At 38.8% G+C, this 21,302-nt stretch overlaps 1 protein-coding gene across 4 annotated transcripts in view; it reads left to right on the top strand.

Moving 5' to 3' along the window:
- Positions 1–21,302, top strand: part of grid1.L (glutamate receptor, ionotropic, delta 1 L homeolog) — a 571,429-nt gene that overhangs the window by 203,169 nt on the left and 346,958 nt on the right. For all 4 annotated transcript variants that reach the window (XM_041568909.1, XM_041568907.1, XM_041568908.1 and 1 more), the window contains one exon: positions 14,615–14,899. In XM_041568909.1, coding sequence (XP_041424843.1) covers positions 14,626–14,899 — 274 coding nt within the window. In that variant the 5' untranslated portion in view covers positions 14,615–14,625. The remainder of the gene's footprint in view (positions 1–14,614; positions 14,900–21,302) is intronic.

Genomic DNA, 21,302 nt, shown 5'->3' with positions numbered 1-21,302 from the left:
ATCATACATCACTACAGGAATAAAACCACAAGGCCCTATTTACTTTCATAGGTACAGTTAATTTACTTGATGCAAAAAGTGCTGTATACCAAGTGGTTGTGCCTATTATACCTGCCATTGACCATTGTAATGTATAAGGATATTCTTATACAAATTGGGGAGCATGTACATATACAGTTATGTAATAACTATTTTGTAGTATGTGCATTTGAATGCAATTTACTAGCTAATTATTAGCATTAGCAATTTTTTGCCACAGTTTTCTCAAAATGTGACTAAATATTGAATTTACATTTTGATAAATTAACCCTTTAGAATACAAATTGTTGGGGGGAAAACTTGAATAATTTCACAATGTCCAGCAGGAGCAATTACACTGGAATTCTGGCGTTATAACAACTGCATTGTGGCAAGTAAATATGGTGGAATGTAACGACTATTATACACTTCACCAGTAGCTGTAAAAACTGAAAAGGCCTTTCTTACAACCTAACAAAGTTGGAGAAACTGTTTTCAAAAGAAGCAATTAATGGTGAAATACTGTATAGCCCCTTTCCAACACAAGCTTAAAGAATAGGGCAACTTTTTGCCTATTGTTGTAATCACAAAAAATCTATGATTTTCATTATTTATTGAGCTAAATAGGGCAAACAGACAGGTTGAATCTACTCCTTGTTTGGTCCCTGCAAAGTTTAAAATTGGATTACCAGTATGCAACTCCCCCTTTTTTATTAGCAGGAGTCTATTATCCAGTAGCCCTATGGTTACCTTTTCTTCTTTCTGTTCAGTAATATTAATAACATGAGAAATTAAAGAATACACCCATTTATTTATGTCAGTGATGAGAAACACTTTTTCTCATTGTATATTATTGTTTGGATCTCACCTGACACTTTCTATTATGGAAAAATATTCTTCTTTACTTAGGAATCATATATTTCCTACAGTATGCACGCGTTTAACTACTTATACAGATTTTGAAATTTCCGTTTACAGGGTATTTTTACATGAAATTGCTTGCTGTGAAATCCTGTTATGCTTTCTGGGGGTTTCTGTTTGGTTTTCACCTGGACAGCCTGCTTTTCGGGAGGGATGTCAGGGTGAAAACCACCAGTTTCAAAATGAATGGCTCGTCATAACCCTATCCCCAATGTCATGTATGCACCCCTGTCACCAGATTCCACCCCCAACATCACCAGGCCCACCCCCATGCCGGTCTGTGACTTTGCAGAAGGTGGCAATCCCAGGGTACTTATACATGACATGGTATTTATACACAACTCTTTCCTTGCCTTAATTACATGAAATTAACAATATGTCATGCATGAAATTGCCTCTGTTCCATCTTGCTATGAGTTCTGGGGGTGTTTATACATTAAAGTTTCATGCGATCCTGTAATGAGTTCTGGGCGTATTTATACATGCTATTCTGCTATGAGTTCTGGGGCGGGGTAATTTACATGGAATTGCTACTGTGTCATCCTGAGTTCTGAGTGTGTTTATACATGGAAATAACAGGGTGTGCTATGAGTTCTGAAGGTATTTATACATGAAATTGCTGCTTTGCCATCCTACTATGAGTTCTGGGGGTATTTATACATGAAATTGCAATTGATAATTTGACTTAGCTTAGCTTCTCAACTGCTGCTCAAAGCACACTGAGCATGTGAGTGTCACAGACATTTTTCAATATGGTGGCCCCCTGTGACAAGTTTGAAGTCCTGGATCATTGCTGCAACTGTAGCTGAAACTTTAGGCTGGTGCAATAAGTGCAGTATATAGCCATATTCATTTTTTAGGGTTTCCGTCTCCTTTAAGTAAACTGCCTTGATGTGAAGATGTGGATCCTGCAAGCTTACAGTATACTAAGGATGCCCTTTATTTTGGTGGCAAGAATTTCTGCAGCAAGATATGCTATACCACCTTCTCCATATAGTGATGTGAATTATATTGTTTACAATCATCTGAACACTCAGCATGTTCTAGTATATATTTTTGCCTTTATTTTGCAAAACTCACTAAAAAATATTTATAGTCTAAGTTTTAAAGTATGCTGCTGTGCTCCACTTTCTTCTAAATACAGTTAAGAGAGCAGCTTTGCTTATTCCTCCCCCATGCTACACTTTTTAATGTCTTTAACAGCTTTTCATAATGTGAGACAGAATGGAACACATTATTCATTTGTTTAAGACTGTTTTAATTGTCAGTGATTGGATTTTAACTGTGATATAATTGGATTTTAATTATGTTATTTATAACAATATGTATCATGCATTAAGATGAAATCTGCTTTTTTTATCCTAAATAAATGCTCCTTGAGGCATTAGATATTATTCAACATAAACACAATATTACAACTGGGGATTATTTATATTGGTCTACTCTCCTTACATATCCCAAAGGCTCCTAATGGCAATTTGAATTTAGTCCATTACTTGTATAATATATTTTCTTATGTCAAATGGATCATCACCTACAATTCGGGAATTCTCTATCTTTTTTCATAAATAATATCATAGGAGCGTTTTCATGAAAGCTTTAGACATCACACACCATGCACAAACAGGCAAAACAAGTAAAGTAACTTTAATTATTGTAACATACATTTTTAGATTATTAAATTCCCATTTAAAAATTGATTAAATTGATTAAATCCTAATTTAAATGCTTCATAAATATTTCATTAAATAGGTGACTATGTACAATACTTGATAACAAATACTTTTGAATTATAGATAACATTGTCTAGCATTTTCCTTCTGAATCTTTCTGTATATAATTTGTTTTTAATACACAAAAACCATGAATATCCTGTAAATGATATCCTTATTAACGGTTACTAGTCATGTCATCAGTTATAAACAGTGAGTAGTGATGTTATTTTTGTCTCATTACTCACTAAAACTTGTGTATTATAATAAATAAAGTACCCCTTATTGGAAAATATGAGGATATTAGAAGTAACCTCGGAGTTCTATGACTTCATGGCCTCATGCTTTTATATGATGGAACTACTCAGGGACTTATAATAGCCTTATATTTTACAATAGGGGATACTTTATTCACTATATATACTACAAGCTGGAATGTTTTATAATGTGTATGAATTATTTCCCCCGACATTCACAAATACATACAAAAGTAAAACTGTATCATGGTTGAAAAATTGTGTGTGCTGGAATTTCATTATCAGACACTTTTCTTGTATAACTTACTAATCTCAGGTGGTACAAATGTACCCACTGATATTCATCTGGAGAACTGCACATAGTTGGTACAGGGCCTCCAGGGTGCACCGGGACACTGTAGGGAAGTGAAGGAAACGGGGCCATGACAGGACTAGGAAGGGAGCTGAAAGGAGTTACTTGCAAGGGGTTGTGTGGAAGGTGATTGATTGGAGACAGTAGGAAGAGAGTGAAAGGGGTAGAACAGGAAGAGTCAGTCGCAATTTTACCTTTGCAACCCCCACCCTCACTCCCTTGATGATGGTAACTAGGGGTGGGTTGAACCAAAAGTCACAGCTAATGGCGAAAATGGTTTAGGTTTGAGGCTAGCGGTTCAGATATTAGTCACTGTTAAAAGGGGAGCAGTTAAAGGAAAGGGTGCTAGCCTCAAGGGTTATGAGATTTTGGAGAACAAGGGATATCCATAAAGTAGCCCTCAATAGCTAGTTGTGGAGATCCAGATGGTATATTGTAAAGTCTGTTACATATAAGTTGGTTAACTTGTGGTTAATAAAATTGGCTGTAACCCACAGAGCAGTGTTAGCTTGAGTGTTCTAAATGCAGGGGGTGATGATGCTGGTGGGAGGAAGGGTCCTTGTCATGGGCATGCAGGAGCCTGGCATTAACACCTGAAGAGTGCTACATCCAGGATTCCCTTATGGGCATATTTATTATGCTGTGTAAAAAAACAGTGGGATAATACACCACACATTGCCAGGCTTCGCCATGTAAAAAACGAACGTAAATTTTTTACGCATTTGTTCTTCGTGACTTCTGCCAGAAGCGACGGCAGCAAATGTGGCATTCGCACAGTATTAAATCAGTCGTAAGATGCAGCACACCGTACCTTGTGAATTACAGCTGTTATATTTTCTGTGAAAAATGCTGCATATTGGGTAAAAGACATGGCAATATGGGTCAGTTTTTGCACTTTTAGACATACAGGAAAGGAATCAATTATCCAGAAAGCACAGAAATACCAGAAATACCATAGAATCCATTTTAAATCAAATAATTAAACATTTTAAAACCTATTTTCTTTTCCCTATACTAATAACGCAGTAACTTGTACTTGATCCTAACAAATATATAATTAATCCATATTGGTGTAAAAACCATCCTTTTGGGTTTAAATAATGTTTAAATTTTTTAGTAGACTTAAAGAACAAGGAAAGCCTTTTTAACATTAAGGGGCAGATTTATCAAAGGTCAAGGTGAATTTTTGAATACAAAAAATTTGAATTTTGAGTTATTTTTTGTGTACTTTGACTAGGGAATAGTCCAAATTCGATCTGAATTTAAAAAAAAAATTGAAAATTTGAATATCGAAATTTATCATCTAATGTCGCTTTAAAAATTCGACTTCAACCATTCGCCATCTAAAGCCTGCTGAATTGCTGTTTTAGCCTATGGGGGACCTCCTAGAATGTATTTGGAGTCAATTGGTGGACTTTGAAAAAGTTTTTTTTTGGAAAAACTTAGATTCGAATTCGATTGAATGCTCTATTACTTGGATTTGCATGATTAAAATTCAGCTGAATACAGACCTATTCGAAAACGGCCAAAAAAAATGTTAATTCATTTTGGTCTTTTTGAGAATTTCGATGTTTTTCAAATTCGAAATTCGACCCTCGATAAATATGCCCCTAACTGTCCAACTAATAAAGGATGTGTAGCTGAATATAATTTATAAGTTAGAATATAATAATATAAGTTATTTTTATATAAATTGTCTCCATGGCTTACACTGGTCTATTACATATTTGTCGGAATGATATAATCAATAGGGCCGATGTGATTTCTCTGTGCATGCGCCAAGGTAATTCATCCCCTTCACTCTGTGTCCCTCTCTCGTGCTCTAATTGAAAAATACCTGTAACAGTGCATGCGTGGAGAGTTCAGCTGACATCATGCTGCTAATCTCAAGGCACTCTTCTGCGCATCTAATGCGCATGAGCCTGTTGTTGGTCTTTCTCACTGACCAGTGAATTATGGGTTATTCTCAGAGAAGTCAGCGTGTACTGCTGCAGGCAAATGAGTTTGGAGCAGATCAGGCAACTGTACTAAAGATATTAAGGTGATGTTTTTGTTAGAAGATTTACGGGCATATTTATTATGCTGTGTAAAACGAAATTCACTGAGAAAGTCTAAAAAGCTGTGTAAAATAAATGTTGAATTTATCAAGGTGTATGTAATTTTACGCCATGCCAATGCCAGATTTGCTGCCGTTATTTTACATTTTGTCTTGAGAAAAAACGTGTAAAAAAATGTATGCTCTTTTTAATGTTGTTTTTTATACGGTGTGATGTTTGGGGGATCACATCGGGGTTTTTTTCACCAAACATGCAGGCCACTCCACGTTAAAGGAAACATTTAGTTTATTTTCTTCATTTCACATAAATCTCTCACAGACAAGTAGTTGCATAAAAATCAAAAAAAACAGCTTCAGTTCAGCAACAAATAAGTCCCAACAAAAGAGCCGTGTACTTGCCAAGAAAACTTGCAGTGTCCAGTCTGCTGGGAGTGAACTCCCTAGTCTTTTAGAAAAGAACTTTCTCCAACTCCACAGTGAGTAGCCACACATGAAAACCAAACTTTTCTGTTAACCCAGCAGTGAGTTTCCACCCCCTTTCACCTGCTGCTCACCTCCATTAAACAGCCCTTGGATGTCCAGCCCACCTCTGGCTGGTTAACCCCATGGTGTCTTTTAAAGAGGTAATTTTAAAACCTAAAGAATGTGGATATATACCGGTCATCTACAATATATCCCCCCCAGCTTCTACATATCCCCCCCCTCTGCCTCAACCCAGGGGAGGTGGAGGCACCAGAAGAGCCCAAACAATGGACTCGGGAAAGAGCATCAGCATTCAGGTGCTGTTTTCCAGGTCTGTGCTCTACCCTAAACTTGAACTCCTGGAGTGCCAGGAACCACCGTGTTACTCTGGCATTTGCCCCTTTTTTCTGCTTCATCCATGTGAGTGGGGCATGATCAGCCTGAACCTTCTACCTAAAAGGTAATAACGGAGCGAGTCCAAGGCCCACTTGATGGCCAGGCATTCTCGCTCAACTATTGCATAGTTTTTCTCTGCTGTAGTCAACTTTCTACTGAGGAACACCACGGGATGCTCTTCCCCATTAATGACCTGTGATAATACAGCTCTCAAACCTACATCTGAAGCATCGTTCTGGACAATAAACTCCTTGGAGAAATCTGGAGCCACCAAGATGGGGTGATTACAAAGTGCGGACTTGAGCTCCAGAAAGGCCTTTTCAGCATCAGTGTTCCACTCAATCATAATTGACTTACGACCTTTGGTCAGGTCTGTTAATGGAGCAGCTATAGTGGCAAAATCGGGGACAAACCTACGGTAGTACCCAACTATTCCCAGGAAGGCTCGTACCTGTTTTTTTGTTTTAGGGCGGGGCCAGTTCTGGACTGCATCTATTTTATTTAACTGGGGTTTTACTAGCCCTCTTCCAACGATGTACCCAAGGTACCTTGCCTCTTCCATACCTAGGGCACACTTTTCTGGGTTCACTGTGAATCCTCCCTCTCTCAAGGAGTCAAGAACTGCCTGGACTTTAGGCAAATGGGACTCCCAGTCCCTACTAAAGATGACAATGTCATCCAGGTAAACGGAGGTGTACCTGTGATGGGACCTCAAAAGCTTGTCCATTGCCCTTTGGAACGTAGCGGGGGCTGTTTGTAAACCAAAGGGCATTCTCCTATATTGAAAATGGCCATCTGGAGTGGAAAATGCAGTTTTCTCCCTTGCTGCCTGAGTTAGGGGTATTTGCCAATACCCTTTCGTGAGGTCCAAAGTGGTGATATACCGGGCAGGACCCAACCTCTCTATAACTTCGTCTACCCGGGGCATGGGATAGGCATCAAATTTGGAAATTTCGTTGAGTTTTCGGAAATCATTGCAGAATCGCAGAGTACCGTTGGGCTTGGGTACCAAAACAATAGGACTCGACCATTCACTCTGTGACTCTTCAATAACTCCTAATTCCAACATTTTTTTTACCTCCTCTGAGACAGCCTTCCGACGAGCCTCTGGAATACGGTAAGGCTTGAGACCCACCTTTACTCCCGGCTCTGTAATTACGTCATGCTCTATGACATTAGTGATCCCAGGCAAATCAGAAAAAAAATCTTTGTTTCTCTGCAGAAACTCCCTGACTTGCTGGGTCTGAGCTTTTGACAATGCTGTTGCCACACGGACACTGTCAGCACCAACCTGAGACTCAAGTTTACCACTAGCCAGTGCCGAAACTGGTTCTCTATCCCTCCAAGGCTTTAACAAATTTATGTGATAGATTTGGTAGGGCTTTCTCTTACCAGGTTGGTGAACCTTATAGTTCACCTCACCCACTTTTTCTACAATTTCAAATGGGCCCTGCCACCTGGCCAAGAATTTGCTCTCTACAGTGGGAATCAACACTGCTACTCTATCTCCCACCTGGAATTGCCTCACTTTAGCGGACCGGTTGTATACCCGGCGCTGAGCCTCTTGGGCACTTTGCATGTGTTCCTTAACCAGTGGCATCACTCCTGCAATTCTTTCCCTCATTTGAGAGACATATTCCAAAACACTTTTGTGGGGAGTAGCTTCACTCTCCCAAGCCTCCTTTACAATATCAAGCAGTCCCCGGGGCCTGCACCCGTACACTAACTCAAAGGGGGAGAAACCTGTGGACGCCTGAGGCACCTCTCGAATTGCGAATAAAAGAGCAGGTAATAAACAATCCCAATCCTTACCATCTTTTTGCACCACCCGCTTAAGCATTGTTTTTAAGGTCTTATTAAAACGTTCAACCAAGCCATCTGTCTGAGGATGGTAGACAGATGTATGTAACTGCTTTATCTGGAACAAGTTACACACACCGGCCATAACCTTTGACATGAATGGGGTACCCTGGTCAGTGAGTATCTCCTTTGGGAAGCCTGTCCTTGAAAACATTAGGAACAGCTCACGGGCAATGGCTTTAGATGTGGCATTCCTTAAGGGAATAGCTTCCGGGTATCGGGTGGCGTAATCAAGGATTACCAAGATATACTGATGCCCTCGGGCAGATTTTACCAGGGGACCTACTAAGTCCATGGCTATATGTTCAAATGGTACTTCGATAATGGGTAAGGGCACCAAGGGGCTACGAAAATGAGAAGCCGGGGCTGTTAACTGGCAGGTGGGACAGGACGCACAGTAGGTTTTTACTTCAGACTTTAAACCTGGCCAGAAAAAACGGTCTGTGATTCTTGCTTCGGTCTTCTCTGCCCCCAAGTGTCCACCCAGGGCATCATTATGCGCCAGGTCAAGTACCATTCGTCTGTATGGCCGGGGAACTAACAGTTGTTCAACAACCTCCTCACGGACCTTGGTGACTCTATAAAGCGGATCACTATTTACAGCAAAGTGTGGCCATCGGTTATCTGCACCTGGTTCTTGGGGAACACCATTTATCACCACCACCTGTTCTCTAGCATTAACTAAGGTGGGATCCTGCATCTGAGCCGTGCTAAAGGCTCCCCTTGACACATCCAGATCAGGAGATACGGGATTTGATGAACCATTCTCATCATCCTCCCCTAGCATTACCTGTAATGGAGAGAAATCCCCCCCCTCAGAGGACAGCTCGGTCTTCTGACTGGGATCCTCTATCGCCTTATTACTTTTCTCCTGAGTTTGGGGCAGTGACACGTCATCATTTTGAAAATCATACATCACATCATTTTCAATATCACTGGGTATATCAATTATCACATCCCTTGGGTTTTGGGGACCCAATCCCGCCCTCAAGTCAGTGTTTTCCTTCCCCACACTTTCCCACAAATCCCAGAACTTTGGAAAGTCACGTCCCAAAATAGCGGGGTGCAACAGTTTACTCACCACCCCAACTTCATGCACAATGGATTCACCGGCAATAGTGATGGTCACTGGGACTAGCGGGTAGGACCGGATATCCCCATGGATACAAATTACCCGGAGTGATTTGGCTACTGGTTTGAATTCTCCAATAACACTGTCTAGTACCAGGGTTACCATACTCCCCGAATCTAGGAGAGCCTTGACAGGAATCTGATTGATGTAAACATCACACTCAAATTGCCCCTCAAACAAGTCAGGGCATGCAGTGTAAACTTTCTGTGCATAACAGGAAAGCTGGGTGATAGCCCCACACTCCATGGTCTCGTCTTTCCATGGGCACTGTGCTCTAGTGTGCCCCCAGGCTTGACCCTTCCAACACTGCACGTTCCCCCCTTTCCAGGGTGAAGAGGTATCTGTGGGTGCCCCTTGTTGGGCCGGTGATGGCACTTCTCCATTTTCTTTCACACTAAGCCTAGGACTCTGCGGGGAACTTTTCCTGGCCGGTGTAGATTTCTCCGGACGTGAAATGGCGAATGGTCGCTGACGGTTGGGAGCAAGTAGTTCCTCAGTAGCCGTGTACCTCTCAACCATCTCGACCAGCTGATCCGCTGTTTTGGGGTCCCCATGACTCACCCAACGCTGTAGGTCAACAGGGAGGGACCGAAGGTACTGATCTGTCACAACTCGCTCCACAATCTGGGGTCCATTCAGATCCTCGGGTTGCAGCCACTTGGTGGCCAAATCGATAAGGTCGTGCATCTGTGACCTAGGTGGTAGGTTGGTTTGATATTTCCACCTGTGTACCCTTTGGGCTCTGACTGCAGTCGTTACCCCTAGGCGGGCCAGGATCTCTGCCTTTAGCCGATCATAATTCATGGCGTCCTCTGGGTTAAGATCATAATACGCCTTCTGTGGATCGCCAGACAGAAATGGAGCTATTAGGCCAGCCCATTTATCTCGGGGCCACCTTTCTCACTCTGCAGTCCTCTCAAACGTGGCAAGAAAGGCCTCCACATCATCCGTGGGACTCAACTTTTGGAGAAAATAACTTGCCCGGGTGGTTACCTGGTTCCCCTGAGCCACGGCAACGGACTCCCGTCCTGGAGCACACTGCTGTACAGCCTCAGCCAATGCCTTGGCTTGGGCAATTGTAGCCTCGTGTAAGGCAGTGGCTTGTAAAGTTACAGACTCTCGCAAAACAAGCAACTGAGCATCTGTGGAGTGCTGTTGAGACACCATGGCCGATAGCTGGGCCTCCAGGCTCTTTTGCTGAGCATCTGTAGCCTGCTGCTGTACAACCATGCTCTGCTGTAGCTGAACTGTATCTCGAGCCAGTTGCTGCAACAGTTCCTCCATCTTAGCAAAAATGGGTTACTGGCTCTTTAAATGTCAGTTTTCAGAGAGAGAAGGATCCCCGCTGGGATCACAGCGGGGTTTTTTTCACCAAACATGCAGGCCACTCCACGTTAAAGGAAACATTTAGTTTATTTTCTTCAGTTCACATAAATCTCTCATAGACAAGTAGTGGCATAAAAATCAAAAAAACAGCTTCAGTTCAGCAACAAATAAGTACCAACAAAAGAGCCGTGTACTTGCCAAGAAAACTTGCAGTGTCCAGTCTGCTGGGAGTGAACTCCCTAGTCTTTTAGAAAAGAACTTTCTCCAACTCCACAGTGAGTAGCCACACATGAAAACCAAACTTTTCTGTTAACCCAGCAGTGAGTTTCCACCCCCTTTCACCTGCTGCTCACTTCCATTAAACACCCCTTGGATGTCCAGCCCACCTCTGGCTGGTTAACCCCATGGTGTCTTTTAAAGAGGTAATTTCAAAACCTAAAGAATGGGGATATATACCGGTCATCTACAATATATCCCCCCCAGCTTCTACAACGGTCGAAGCCGCAATGTGTGGTGTATTATCCCGCTGTCTTTTATACAGGACAATAAATATGTCCCTTAATGTTCCATAGACTTTTTCGGTACTTTAAGCTATGGGGATCCAAATTACTGGGAAAACCCTATGTCCAAAGCATTCTGGATAGCAGGTTCCATACTTATATACTCATAATAAATTATGCTTCATTTATATTCAAAAACATGCTCAGTTTTGAAAAATATATTGTGACTGTGAATAATATTGTGACTGTTTACCACTAAGTAGCCCTGGGCTATGTTTCAATCACAGGGTATTGCTGTGCCTGTAGGGATGCCTGCAGTTGTTTGCCTTGTTTGATCCCTTGTTCTACTCATTGGGATCCATAGTTACATATCCATGACAGGCATGAATCAAAGAAAAGACTCTGACCATACAGTATCTCTAAACTATTATCTCAAAATACTTAGCAAATACCTCAATACCTCTCGGCATAAAGTATAGAATATTTTGACTGGTATATATTAATTGAAATATTATCTTATTAGCGGTGGATGAAAGAGTAAGATACACACTAAGTCATTAAAAAAGTCATATTTTGGTATGCAAAAGTCATGAATTAGCCTAATAATCAACCAGGTATGGGATTATTATTCCAAACCATGTATCGAGAAAAGGTATAAGAATTTCCCCTAGGGCTTTGTTTAAACAAATAATTCCTAGATTTGACTGAATTACTACATATTTGGTCAATTCCAAATATATATAATATCCAATATTATACTACATACAATTTAAAATTCCAATATTAAATCTTTCTCGTATTTATTCATTTATACATTTTAAAATCACCATAAAGTAGTTTGAGTCTTGCTGTGATTATTAATAGAGGTAAGGGCTCTGTGTCATGCAGTGATAAAATAATATTTCTCAGGATCCCCTATGGTAAAATATTATTTTAGGCCAGCATCACATGTCTAATCCCATTAACTAGGATGGCGTATGCCTGCTAGAAGGCACACTGGGTGGATTTTGGCCCAATCTTGAATCAATTCCATGAAAGGTTCAATGTCTGGAAATCCTGTAGAAAGCTAGACAGAATACCTGAACCTTATCTCAATGATAGTGCTCTTGTGGCCTTGTGCACAAGGTGATTTCACTGTGCTAATAGTACTTTAATGTTCTACTAGATTTGTGGCAATATTGTTTAATTCTGAATTGTGGGAACATTATGAACATTATGAAATGCAGGGATCTCCAGTCTCATAGAATCCCGATGAAACCCCATTGTGTTCTATGTCACAAAAGTTATCAGTGTCTTTCTATAGCATACAATAGCCTATTGAACAAGGCATGAATGCACAGTGGTGGGGCTTTCTATCTAGCAGACCTCTTCTGTTAGTAGAGATGCACTTGGATTTTTAGATGTACAGTATGTGCAAATGAAGTATAGATTGTGGACATGCCATTTATACATAAATGTATACACACATTTTAATCAATCACTAATCAGTCTTTTTTCATGACATATATTCCATATACAGTATATCGTGATCTGGTCCGTAAACTCAGGTAACTGATAACAGCACAAAGAAGAAGGGAGCTAGTAAGGCATCTTCAGAGTCACTGATCATTACTGTTTAAAGGGCTATAGTTGCCTTGGGCTGGTTCAGAATCCTAAACATAATGTGCAGCATATTTACCCTACTTCTTTGTTAATCTTTAGTTTTTTTCCATTTGGATTCTTAATGTTAATAGATGGTTTTTTTTTTAATTGCATTTTGTTTTTCATTTATTTTGTCCATTACTATATTGTCAGCTGAATATGGGCTATTAAAACTTGAATGGCTTCATTATCTTAAATAACTCATATGTACACCGAGTTCACTAGTATCTCCTAAGCTAATTTGTAAGAATGTCTCATAACTGAGCCAAAATAAAAAATATTGCTTAGACTCACACAAGGTTTATTATATTAAACCATGTGGACTGATTGATCATTTATATTCATATCCAAAAGCAAAATCTTCTAGCCAAGTATATGATGTATATTGCACTATTTATTTGTATGAAACATTTTAATGCACCAAAGACAACCACACCTATAGTGCTCCAATTGTGCAAAAGTTGACTTAAGCTAGTCATTTATGAACCAAAAAGGGTCTTCATGATTTGTCAGTTGACTAAATTGGTGTGTGGAGCAATCCCCTCTTTTAAATTATCCACTTTTTACTATACTAAAATGGTAATATATGAAGCACACATGTTTTGGTTTATCTTGTCCATTCATATAACTTAAAAATGTACCCCCCACCAGCGCTAGGAGGGAGCTTCTGGTTCAAGCAGCCATGTTGGGGCACACGCATATGCGTAATAAATGAATGCCGCAAATTTCTCATTATGCACATGCACATCATGTCAGAGGCTCATACCCTCCTGGTATGAGTGTCCTAGTGCTGGCAGGGGGCAATTTTATTTGAAAAAAAATTACTGTTACCCCCCAACCAGCGTGTGGACTCTATTAGCCGCACCTTTGATTGGGGAAATTTTTTTCGTCCAAAGCCTTTCTTAAAGTTTGTTGTAGCCAAAACGTCAGTCTCCACTAATAAAATTACCTAATTTTTTCTACATAAGACCTGCGAGTGCAGACCTTTTTAGCTTATGTTATATATATATATATATATATATATATATATATATATATATATATATATATATATATATATATATATATATATATATATATATATATATATATATATATATATATATATATATATATATGGCACCACTGTCCAAAATAATTATTCACTTAATTCTTTCTTTGAACAATGAAAAAAGATTCAAACACCAGAAAAATGAGACAGACAATGCTGACGTGCTAACTGACGGCACCTGACCCTGATTCTTTTATAGTCACACTCTTATAGGCTGATTTTATCTCGCCTCACGTTCTTTTTAGTTCATAATGAATAACAATGATACATTTTTTTATCACACAGAATGGGGCATAAATATCAAAGAACATGCTCCACATTCAGCTTGGTCTCTGCATTTATTTACTTCATTCATGACTTGAATAATTGTATGCCGAAATAAATTTTCTTAGACCAAATCAAAGGCAAAATAACCCATGAGGAGCAAAAGTGAATGTGGACTGACATACAGTACTAGCTCAGTTATTGAAACAAAAACAATATTATACTATTCTAAATATATTATTATATATTGTAGTATACAGGTGTGGAAACCAGTTATCCAGAAAGCTCTGAATTATGGAAAAGTCATCTCCTATAGACTCCATTTTATCCAAATAATCCAATTTTTAAGAAGGATTTCCTTATTCTTCATAATAATGAAACCGTACCCTGGACTTGAACCCAACTCAGATATAATTAATTATGTTTGGAAACAAAACCATCTTATTGGGTTTATTAACTGTTTACATGGCTTTTTTAGTAGACTTCTGGTATGAAGATCCATATTATGGAAATATCCATTATTCGTAAAAACCACAGGTCCCTAGAATTCTGGATAACAGGTTCCAATCCTGTAATGCGTATTAGGTAACTTGCTACAACATACTCCTTTTCATTAAGGTTTGTTGCAATTTTTATATATTTTTTATACTTAATTGTGTTTTCTAGCTTGCGACCTGATGACCCAGGGGATCTTAGCCTTAGTTACATCTACTGGTTGTGCCTCAGCAAATGCTCTTCAGTCGCTGACAGATGCCATGCATATACCACACATATTTGTACAACGCAACACTGGGGGATCACCACGCACAGTCTGCCAGTTTAACCCGAGTCCTGAAGGCGGAGAATACACATTGGCTGCTAGGCCACCTGTTCGGCTCAATGACGTCATGCTGAAACTTGTTACTGAACTTCGGTGGCAAAAGTTTATTGTTTTTTATGACAGCGACTATGGTAAGTCATCATTTTGCTTACTTGTCTTGTTTTATACTTTTGTTCAACATTCTGACATGAGCCTATGTTTTTGAAGGTATCATATAAAACATAATACGATAAACCTTGGCGTTCTGGCAGTTTAAAATCAAAGCTTAGTATTTATGCATAAAAATTTTAAATAAAACTGAAAAGTTGCAAACATGGCAGCAATAATGTTTGAATGCCTGTACTGAGTGTTAATATACAATAGTTTACACCCACACACAAGAATAAGATTCTATACAGAATATATATATATATTTTTTGTTTGTTTGTTTTTGTTTTTTGAGTGAAATATGCAGTTTTTGTGTCTTGATTTCCACAGGATCAGCTGCAGGAACAGCAACAAATGAAGTGGATTTATATATATATACACATATATATATACATATATATATACATATATATATATATATATATATATATATATATATATATATATATATATATATATATATACAGTATATATATATATATATATATATATATATATATATACAGTATATATATACATATATATATATATATACATACATATATATATATATATATATATATATATATATATATATATATATATATATATATATATACATATATATATATATACAGTATATATATATATACAGTATATATATATACAGTATATATATATATATACAGTATATATATACATATATATATATATATATATATATATATATATATATATATATATATATATATATATATATATATATATATATATATATATATATATATATATTGTACAGGACTCCAGGGGTGGGTCCTGGATGACAGGTATATTTCCCATTTATTCAGGTACCTGGAGGGTGCACAGCAGGGCTAATTACTGCAGCAGTGCAGGAGTTAAGAGAGCCCTGAGAGTTCAGGAAGGGGGTTGGTAGACTCACGTGAGGTCTGCACGAGAGAAGTATGTTGGAAGCTGCTCTCCTGACTGGGAATCAAAAGGTTTGCAAGGCTGATCCATGAATGGGAATATGAACTATTTTCTTTCAATTATGCTGTGCATGAAAGTGATTGTTACTTTATGCTAAAGACTATATTTTAATTTACTTATTTTACCTGCTTAGGATACAGCTTGTTTAAGTTGTTATTGTTACCTGCTGAAGATACAGCTTATTTGTTTGAATAAGGAATAAAAGGACATTTATTCTACTACTGTGTTGTGGCCGTAGTGCATGGGCGATCCCACTCCCCATGAACTTTACAATATATATATAAAAACAAAGACCAACATAAAGGGAAACAATCATACTAATTTTTGAACGTGATGCATGTGTTTGTTGGAACAAATTCAGACACTGTTCCATTCCGTAATGCTAGTGATAAATTAAATGTCCTCAGCCACAAAATAAAGCTGTAGTTCCTGAGCTGGCACTATAAGTGAGATTTCCCAAATCCTAGCCTTAAACCCTAAAGACCCAGACATGATGGATGATCTCATTATCAGAATGTATTTTTGCTTTCAGTTGGAAACCTTGTGAAACAATGTCTATATGACTGAAAGCACTTACTTTGTACTGTGCACTGTGGGTGGAGGTCTCACCAGAAATGCCCATGATAGATTGCTTTAAATACTCCAGAAAGATTCGCCTGGATGACCAAACAGCAAACTGAACTTGCCTTTTTCATAATTTTATATTCAAGGTGGGAGTTTTCTGGAAGGCATAATTATTGTTTTGGGAAGAAACTGCTTTTGTGATTACAAAACAGGAAGCATCATATTTTAAAGGAATTGTTCAGTATAACAATAAGGCTATGAAAAATAAGGCTATGAAAAATAAAACATGTTTTCAATATATATTGTATACCAAAAATGTAATCTATAAAAGCTAGAGTGACTGGATGTCTAAAGTAATAGCTAGAACATTACTTCCTGCTTTGCAGCTCTCTTGGTTTCCACTGATTGATTACCAGGCAGTAACCAATCAGTGACTTGAGGGGGGTCACATGGGTCATGTCAGGGTCCAAATGCTCTGGTTGGGGATATATACAGACCAAGGAGAAAGTAGTAGGTACCAAACACAGTTCACGGTATCCAAGGGGTTAAGAAGTTAGCAAAGTCAAGTCCATGCAGCAAGAATTCTTGCCCAAAGTCAGGATCAGGAAATCAGATATAAGCAGTAAATAGCGCACCCAGGAACACACATTAGAACCCATAATCGGGCAAGGTTAGGAAGTCTTGGCGTCTATTAGGGGATTTTCACAACAAATAGGGTGCGCTGGCATCACGCACTGATGTTGTGCACTGACGCCACATGGTTTGATTTTGCACAGCCTATTTATCCAGTTCTTATTTTTACACTGAACTGCTCCTTTAATGTTTCCTTGTGAGAAAGTTAAAAATATATCTAAGAAAAAAAAAGACCTGTTAGCCCTGTACGGCGTACGTGCTGCCAGTTCAGGGCTTAGGCTGCCAAGCATGTACACCTTACATTTTTTGCAGCTGAGCCCTACTCTTTGCATTGGCGGCTTTTGCCACCTCCACAGAGAGTCAAGAGGGGTGACAGCTCCCTGGGCAACGAGGCTGGGGGGCTGTCAAGTTGGATCTGTGATGCAATCGTCGCAAATTTGACTTCAAAGTAGCAGATGCGCCATGCATGGTGCGTCTGCTACTTCCTTACCTCCTCCTCCCTGCCAGCCATCCACTCACTTCTTGCTGCGCAACAACTCTGCACGATGGATCTTCAGGGGCCTCCAGCAATGGCAGTGGAACGTTTTTTACATACTTACATGCACTTACATACACCTACAGTACATTGATACACTTAAACACACATTTAAGTAAAGACTGGTATTTTTTAATTACATTTTTTTTTATTTTAGCACACTTGCTCCCTTTTGTACACTTATTTACATATATTTACACACTCAGACAACTTTTACAAGTGAAAAAACATGTTTACACAAAAACTCACGAACAGGTCTTTTTTTTATTACTTACTCGTACTATTTTCTTTAGTTTTTTTTTTTTTTTTTGCCTAAAAACTTATTTTGGCAGTGTGGCTATTGGATAATTGATTTTGGCCACTAATTATGCTGACAGATCAGTTATTTTGTTATTTCATTGATTTACATAATTTTTGTGGTTTTATTGAAATTGTGTCTTGTGGCATATAATACAAAGTAGGGGGGCTTTGTTCAGAGAAGATGAATCGACAGTGGAGAAAATTCATGTGCACTATTTTTATTTGGAGTCCACACAAGTCCAGCTGCCTTGGTATATCTATATATATTGGGCATCAAACTGTTCAGAGGACCCCAGGCTTTCATATTTGGGGTGATTTATCTTGATACCTAATAGTATGTGGGAAATACGATGCTGCAGGGTGGAAGTTTTGAGGTGATTTTAGAAAATGTCACCAAAATTGTCAAATTTAGGAAAGGTTTGCAGCTTGGTTAGAGTAGAAATACATGCAAACCCAATTTGGAATTGGGGGAATGAGTACTTTCTGAAAATATATGGTTTTCTGGGGTAAACATACTATTTCTACCTTTGCCCCCCCCAACGATGTAAATGTGTTGATTTTGCAGTATCTGAAATGACAGACCATATGAGGTCTTCATTTTGGGGCCCCTATATGCCACGTGCTTAGGTACACCTATACATATTGGACATGAAACTGTTCAGAGGACCCCAGTGTGGTGTTTATACAAATGGCCTGTAGGTGTCACTGTGCACAACAGTTATACTGTGTACATAGCACTTTCTAGACTGTTTTAAAGTATTAGAGTTGAAGTGTAATGGCTGCATGAAGCTGCTAATAAAGCACTGTTATACGCTACTCATCCTCGGCTACCAAAACATAACATATTGGCGATGAGATGTCTCTTCTATGCCTGCAGCTTTTATTCCAAACCCTGGTGAGCCTACCATACCTTTTACTGCTTGGATCCGTATGTTTTAAAATTACATCATTCCTGCTGACCAAGGGGAGATTTCTGCTGCTAGAAAGCGTGCTTTACTTATTCACTGCCTGGGAGCAGAGGGACAGCATATATTCTATACATTACCATTACCTGATGAAACTGCTTCTACTGCTATAAAGAACTTTTTCGTGCCAAGAGTAAATATGGTTGATGAAAGATATAAGTTCCGCCAATGTGGATAGCGTAATGGTGAATCCACAGAACAATTTGTAGCAGCTTTGAGAGAGCTGGTTGTTACCTGCGACTTTGGGAATCTAACAGATGAAATGCTAAGAGACCAAATAATGGAGGAAAAAACAAACTCACCTCGCATTAGAGAGAGACTGCTCCTAGAGCAGGATTTAACACTTGTAAAGGCTATTACAGTTGCTAGCCAAATTGAAACAGCAGTGGCAGAGGCTAAAAATCTCAGTCAGGGAATTGCTGGGAATGTACAGACTGTGAATTCAGCACGGTGGCCTAATAATTCACAGTCACATGAAAATACAGTGATAAGGAAAGGGATTCACCCACACTGCGAAAATATTGCTTTCACCGTGGTTCAACACAACACACTGCAAATTATGCTACATGTCCTGCAAAAGCTGTACAGTGCCGCAGATTCAAAAAAGTAGGACATTTTGCACAGATCTGCCGTAGTTCTGCTAAAGATGTTCATGAAGTCAAATGTTACGGTATTAAGTGTGGATAAAGCTGACACATTTATTCCAGACAAGTTTATATGCACTGTCAGTGTCAATACTGCACTCCATTAACCTGATGCTTGATACAGGTTCAGCTGTTTCTATACTACCAAAGGATATTTTCTTGAAATACTTTGCAAAAGTTCCGCTTGTTGCACCTGCTTTGAGACTGGTCAGTAACTTAAAGGATCCAATCCCTGTGCTTGGTTGTTTGCCAGTGACTGTACAATTTGAATCAAATATTGCAAAATGTGACTTTTACATTGTGAATAAGGCTGTTATACTTGGAAGAGATATCCTTGCTGCATTAAACCTACAATTAGTTGATGGTCTCATTACTACAGCACCATTGCCTGCCACATGGCCTGTGTCTACAATTTCACCACAAAGCAACACTTCACTGGGCTGTGCAAAGAACTTTGTAAACAAAGTTAAGTTGAGACCAGATGTAAAACCAGTACACCAGAAATTGAGGTGATTGCCCTACGTACTTAAGCCAGTACCATTTCCTGATTCAGCATGGGAAAAACTTGCTATTGATATTGTGGGTCCTTTTGCAGATGCTCCTATAGACTGTAGATATGCTATAACCTTGATAGACTATTACAGTAAATGGCCTACAGTAAAAGTCTTCAGCAGAGAAGGTAATCCAAAGGAGTTAATATCTGACAATGGACCACACTTTGTCTCATCTGAGTTTAAATTCTTTCTGAGAGAGAGGAATATTGTGCATAGGAAATCTTCAGTGTATTACCCACAAGCAAATGGAGAAATTGAGTGATTCAACAGAAGTCTGAAAGAAACACTACAGACTAGGGATGGGCGAATTTGACACGTTTCGCCAAAGATTCGCCAATGGCAAAATGTCGCAGACGCCAATGAAAGTCTATGGGCGTCAAAAAAAAATTTGCTGCGCGTCTTTTTTTTTTTTTTTTTTGTGGCCCCTAGGCTTTGATATTTGGGATGATTTGTCTTGATACCTAAAATTATGTGGGAAATATGATGCTTCAGGTTGGAAATTTTGAGGTGGTTTTTGGAAATGTCACCAAAATCGGCAAATTTAGGAAAGGTTTGTGGCTTGGTGCTTTGGAGTAGAAAGACATGCATACCCAATTTGGATTTGGGAGAATGTTTACTTTACGAAAAATATATGATTTTCTGGGGTGAACGTACTTTTGTCTACCTTTGCCGCCCCCCCAAACTATGTAAATGTGTTGATTTTGCAATATCTGGAATTACAGAACTGATAGCTCAAATGAGGTGTCTACATTTTGGGGCCCCTATATACCACATGCTTAGGTAAACCTATACATATTGGGCATCAAACTGTTCAGTGGACTCCTGGCAATCATATATAGGGTTTTACATTGATACCTAATGATGTGTGGGAGATATGATTCTGTAGAGTGGAGCTTTGAGGTCATTTTTTTAAAAAATTCACCAACTTTTATGCAACATTATACCTTTAGGAAAGACTTGCAACTTGGTAATTTGGAGTACATAGATATATTTACCCATTTTGATTCTCCGGAATCTGTTCTTTCTAATGATGGGTAGTTTTCTAGGGTAAACCTACTGTTAGTGGAATGTTTGGCCTTGAAATAAGAAGTATGCTGTTTTGTGGAGCGGTGCTTTGGAAATTTGGTAGTGTACTGCTTGTAGATTTTGATCTATACAAGTGAGAAATCTCCATAATATATATTTGGTATTGCCGTGTTTAGGAGACATTTTTTTGCCGTGTTTAG

The sequence above is a fragment of the Xenopus laevis genome, chromosome 7L, assembly GCF_017654675.1.
Source record: "Xenopus laevis strain J_2021 chromosome 7L, Xenopus_laevis_v10.1, whole genome shotgun sequence".
NCBI lineage: Eukaryota > Metazoa > Chordata > Amphibia > Anura > Pipidae > Xenopus > Xenopus laevis.
This window is presented reverse-complemented; position numbering and strand designations above follow the sequence as displayed.